The sequence below is a fragment of the Myxocyprinus asiaticus genome, chromosome 3 (genome assembly GCF_019703515.2).
Source record: "Myxocyprinus asiaticus isolate MX2 ecotype Aquarium Trade chromosome 3, UBuf_Myxa_2, whole genome shotgun sequence".
NCBI classification, from domain to species: domain Eukaryota; kingdom Metazoa; phylum Chordata; class Actinopteri; order Cypriniformes; family Catostomidae; genus Myxocyprinus; species Myxocyprinus asiaticus.
The window spans coordinates 17,223,575-17,229,586 of NC_059346.1; the positions used below are offsets into that span (position 1 = coordinate 17,223,575).

The 6,012-nt window shown below is 36.1% G+C and overlaps 1 protein-coding gene across 1 annotated transcript; it reads left to right on the forward strand.

Moving 5' to 3' along the window:
* The first annotated feature begins 1,495 nt into the window (after positions 1-1,495).
* On the forward strand, positions 1,496-5,203 carry LOC127428115 (60S ribosomal protein L36a). The gene is made up of 5 exons (XM_051676208.1): positions 1,496-1,557; positions 2,000-2,105; positions 2,201-2,268; positions 4,274-4,396; positions 5,124-5,203. Exons 1-5 carry the CDS (start codon positions 1,555-1,557, stop codon positions 5,142-5,144), a joined length of 321 nt encoding a protein of 106 aa, XP_051532168.1. The 5' UTR covers positions 1,496-1,554; the 3' UTR covers positions 5,145-5,203.
* Positions 5,204-6,012: the final 809 nt, after the last annotated feature.

Here is a 6,012-nt window from a genome sequence, read left to right on the forward strand (position 1 = left end):
ATAGTCAATATGAAAATGTGCATGTGTTTTAGGTGAAAGTTTGTGTTCTTTGTTTATGTTCTGATCAAATACCCTGAAAAACAGAAATGAATTAGTTCTTCAGTTTAACTTGCATAATAAGTCCAGTCTTCACAGACAGCTGGCTGTTTAACCCTTGTGCGTCAATTTAAAAAAGTTACTCAGAGGTCTTTAGAGGACAAAAATGTCCGCATCAAAAAACTGCCATAATAATATTATATATTAATATTATTTTTCACTTTCAATGAGTTCATTTTTTTTTAACCAACATCAGTCCTGATTATAACTACCAAATATTCATTCATGTTCTGGATTTTAACCCTTTAAATGCCAGTTTGTTTATATAATGCCACTGTTGTTTTTTATGGAAACAAAAAAACAAAAAACAAAAACACAACAAAAAAAATGAACTATTTCCCATATACTAAATGCTAAGGGGAAATTTATTGTTTTGATTATCACAGTCTGGGATATGTCAGTGATTGGCAATAACAATGAATTTGATGCATTATTATATTTTGTGCAGTGTCAGATTAAAAAAAAAAAATAACCCTCACACTCAGTACCTTAGAGGACAAAAATGTCCGTGTCACAAAACTGCCATAAAACATTATATATTAATATTATTTTTCCACTTTCACTGACTTAGATTTTTTAACCAACATCAGTCCTGAACATAACTACCAAATATTCATTCATTTTCAGGATTTTAACACTTTAAATGCCAGTTTGTTTACATAATGCCACTGTTGTTTTTTACACACACACACACACACACACACACACACATTTCTCAATACACACATACAAAACACACTCTGACATCCATACCAACACACCCACACAATTTTAGCTGCATCATTTATTCAATTGGCCTGCAGTGCTCTATAATACAGCAAACAGAAAATAGGAAAAAAGCATGTATTTACTCCATAGGCTAAACAAGAGGAAAATGGCGCCATCTGGTGGAAAATATTGAACATTTTAATTTTGAAGCCAGGGCTCCGGAATGAAAGCATAATATCATAGAATTCGTGATTTTATTATTTAATTATTTAATGGCACTGGGATCAAATATTGCAGTTTTAATGGTTTTCAATGGGGACATTTTTGTCCTTAAGGTCCTGAGTGTAACTATTTTGTGTACACAGTGTATTATAAATGTATTATAGGAACTGAGGTTGAAATATCAAAATTCCCCCAAAAATGCATTACCACAGCCAAAATGATTGAAAAAAACAAAAATGAAAAAGACAAAAATGTCCCGAAGGTAAATAATTAATAATTGCCAATCAATAATTACAATTTAGGACTCAGACTTTTGAATAGCATACTACCATACTACTCTTAGTTGTATAGTATATACTGCAGAAATAGCAATAGTAGTATGGTAACTATGGAGTTTCTATGGAGTTGTTGTCATTTCGACCACTAGGTCGCAGCATCGCGAAACAGCATGCAGCGCGCAACCCGGTGATAAAAATGCACTGAGTGACGTCTGTACTTCCTCTTTGCTCCTGCGACGCGAGGGCAGTCATGGTGCGTTATATTGTCCTGTGACGTTTTGTTCAAAATCTGTTTTAATCCTCTTTGTCTGAACGACATAGATCCTGCCAAATGTTGTAGTATAAATCTATACGCATTGGGGATCACATAAAATGTTTTATTGGGTCGATTATCTGACGGATGAACTGATTATTCTCCTATTTTGGTCGAGCAGCACAGTCGCGATGTATCTGTTTGCATTGTAGCCACAAATGACTGGAATATGATATTAAGCTGACGATTCACCAGCTTTCTCTGTATTTTATGTTGTCGAACCTTATCTTTACGGTGCTACTCTTATGTGTTATCTCTACATTTTGTTTGTTTATAGAAAAGTAGTAACGCTAATATTAGCTCGAGGGCTAGTCCATCTTTCGTTGATTTCAGCGGCGCTGTTGTAAACTTGATGAGATTATTGTGATGCGTGTATTTGCAGGTGAACGTGCCGAAAACTCGCAGGACATACTGCAAGAAATGCAAGAAGCACCAGCCTCATAAAGTGACCCAGTACAAGAAGGGCAAAGACTCTCTGTACGCCCAGGGTGAGTTCAGCAAGAGCATTGTCAAACCTGTGGTGAGACTTCACTGAGTTAAAGCCTGCAATAATTGTGTATGTGTCTCTATCTGTTTATTTCAGGAAAGAGGCGTTACGACAGAAAGCAGAGCGGTTATGGAGGACAGACGAAGCCTATTTTCCGAAAAAAGGTAAGTGGTACAACGTGGATAACTGCAATAGTTGCCCAATATTTAGTGAAAGCCATGACGTAATTTTGATCTCAAAGTTGAACTGCAAATTGTGTGAAAAAACAAAGTTATTAGCTGGAGAGGGTGAATATGATCCTGGAATATTAAACAAGTATTATGTAGCTTATTGTGGTCTGTTGTGAACTTTTGACTTTCATTAAAAATTGTCTTCAGACTTGACCAACTCCTACCAGTGTTATTATAGTAAACTAAATAAACAGATTACTAAACTGAAATTATTGGAAGAAACTTAAAACTAAAATACTTTCTCATAACTCAGACTAACTAAAATAAAAATGGATTTAAATTATTTAGTTTTTGATATGCTAGGGTGAATATGGGCAAAGTGGGACACTTTTGGAAATTTGCACATCAACAGGTTAAGGAAATGTATATGGATACAATGGGGATCAAGTTTAAATGTACTTTGTCACTTTACAGATATATTCACACTCTATTATAAAATTTGCTACATTTACAATCCAAATGAAAGAATACTACTAGATAGAGGAAACACAAGACTGCCCTGAGAAATGTAATTGTTAGACTTTTTAAAATGATACCAGTAAATGTTCAGCTTTGGTAGCAATAATAAAAAAAAATAATATACAGTGGAATTTTTTTTTTTTTTCACATATCCCAGCTAAGCTGGTGTCAGAGCGCAGGGTCAGCCATGATATGGCGCCCCTGGAGCAGATGGTGTCAAGGGCCCAACGGGCTTGAACCCCCAATCGTCTGGTCAGTAACCCAGAGCCTGAACCGCCAAGTCACCACTGCCCAAATTTAAAATAATATAGAAATAAAGCTAAAAATCCAAAACTATAACTGACTTAAGTACAGATTTTTCTAAAGCAAAGACAAAAAGCCAATAGCTGCTGTGCTCATTCAGTACAGTAGCCTGATTGTGGGAGTGAAATTACTTGTACATCAGAAATATAAACAAGTTAATATCAAGTAATTTGCATTTTAGACATATAGCCAGTTATTTTGTGTTCGTGATCTGCTAACAAAGTTATAAACAAAACCAAAGCATGACCAACCATTGTAGGGCTGAAAAAGTAATTTCTAATTTTTCACTGAAATATTACCAAAATTTTAATTCAATTAGAATTTTAAAGACATTATTTCAAATAGGTGAAAAATCTACAAGACCTCTGATTTTGAAATTAACGTGGTCTTCACTGTCCACAAGAGGGCACAACAAACCAATATAAACCAATCAGCCCTGCGTTTATTACAAAGAACTTATCTGGTTGTCAACAAATGATAGTCAAAAGATTTAGCCAGTTCATTTGCTACAATATTTTAAGTAAAAAAAGTTAAATGAGAAAAATGCTTCAATAGACTGTTCCATGTTAACTCGGTGTTGCACTTTTGCCTATAGTACAACCACAGATTCGAGCTTTATAATACCGGTGGTACCACGGTGTCTTATTAAATACAGTTGTATTTGCGTATCTAATTATGCAGTGAGATGCTGATAAGAGAGCAAGTCATATTCAAGACACAACCGCCAAAGACCACTGCTTAAGGGGACATTCACTCCGAACGTGTCCATCTTTTTCTTTGCAAGCATGCGCTAGATGGACGTCTTGTATCATTGCATCGTGTCTTGCTGTTTTTTCAGCATCTCGTGCAGTAAAGATGCATTTAGATGCTGTGGCAATTTAAAATGAAATTCAACCTTTAAAACAAATCAAGACACTCAATTTCTGTTTTATTTGTTGCACTACGTCTGATTTAGCCCAAGAATGTAAGTTATCAGCATTGCTTGGCACACATCCAAAATTCGAATGATCGTTAGTGTTCGAATGTGCATTTTTTATTTTAGTTTTGCAGCCTTAAACTGTTGCATGTCTGAGCAACAGTCTGGCAGGCTGTCTGTCAAAGGACTGGACTAACTGTTTTTGTTTTTACATTAGGGATATTTTTATCAAATATAACTGTTCCCCTCCTTTTGCTTTAGGCTAAAACCACAAAGAAGATTGTGCTGAGGCTGGAGTGTGTGGAGCCCAACTGCCGCTCAAAGAGAATGTTGGCAATTAAGAGATGCAAACACTTTGAACTGGGAGGAGACAAGAAGAGAAAGGTAAGAGGAACACGCTTCAGCTGACCAGACTTGACATAACATGGGTTTTTATGACAAACCTAGGAGTGTATTTTTCTATCAGGTGTAAAATCATTAAAAAAAAACAAAAAACAGATGCATGCTGACAGTTACACACTCCTCTTGCACATCACTCTGATCGACTTAAGCAGGCAAAGTGGGATTTTTGGTACAGAATCGGATGGGTACAGTTTCCATTAAGCTATAGTTTGTTGATCTTGGCTTATATTGAAATTAAGTTAGTAAAGAGTAGATGCAAGCACTTGCATTCTTATGCGTTCAGGATTATTTGTATCCACACATGGAGATGTGGAACCAGTCATTTAGTCATGAATGGCCTTTTCAGTGTCTAACTTTTGAGGTCCGTGGTAGGTTGATTTTACTAGAGTTTTCCCCAGCAGGTGAAGCATTTGTTGGTAGTACTGCTTGGAACATTTCATTAGTTGACTAATGTCTTAATCCTAAAAGTTTAGCCAAGAGCAGAAAAGGAATATGTTTCAGGTTCTACATTCAGCTAATTCACAATCCTCTGTATCTCTTTGTTCGTGTGTATATGCATTGGGATTTTATTTGGTACATGAAAGTGGGTGTTGATGTGACGCTACAGCACGTTGAATGGCAGTGTTGGGCACCACACCACATAGAAAACTGTGTAACAGCTGGTCTTTAAAACGTGTCTAATGTCTGTTCTCTCATTTATCTCTTACAGGGCCAGGTCATCCAGTTCTGAGCTGGGCCATTGGTAGCTTATGTGGTTTACCATCTGTCAATAAATGTTGTATACAGAAATGCTGACCACGCCTTTTCATTGAACATCAATGTTTTCAAATTAAAGTCATAATTCACCCTTTACTCACCCTCATGCCATCCCAGATGTGTGACTTTCTTCTGAACACAAACAAAGATTTTTAGAAAAATTTCTGTAGGTCCATACAATGCAAGTGAATTGTGACCAAAAGCTCCAAAGAGCAGATAAAGTCAGCTTTAACAATCCATCAGACTCCAGTGGTTTAATCAATGTCTTCTGAAGCGATCCAGTTGTCTTGGGTGAAAACAGAACAAAATATAACTTTCCCTGTACATCTTGACAACAGTCTCCTTGGTGATCATGATTTTAGTGCCATCTAACGCATGCGTCGAGCACTAGGAAGTGTAATCGAGCTGAAAATCTTGATCGTGACTAGAGACTGCAATGGCAAAGATCTATTTTTAAAAAGTTGTATTTTGGTCTGTTCTCACCCAAAACAAACTGGATTGCTTCAGAAGACATTGATTAAACCACTGGTGTAGTAAGGATTACTTTTGACTTAATCCCTCAAGTTGACTTAAGTGGATTAGAACTGGACATGCATGAGTAGAAAACAGCTGCCAGGGGCAGTTACCAAGATAACCACCAAGTGGACTGACTTGCTTAAAAAATGCTTGAATGACTTTGGCATAATTCTTTTAACACTTTTACATGATGTCAACATTAGATAAATGTCGAGCTGTATTTATATGATGTCCTTACCATGGTACTGAAAATGTAAGGGCTATTTATTGTGTATAATTAAAGGGATAGTTCAAACAATATTCAAAATTGTCATCTTTTACTCAAC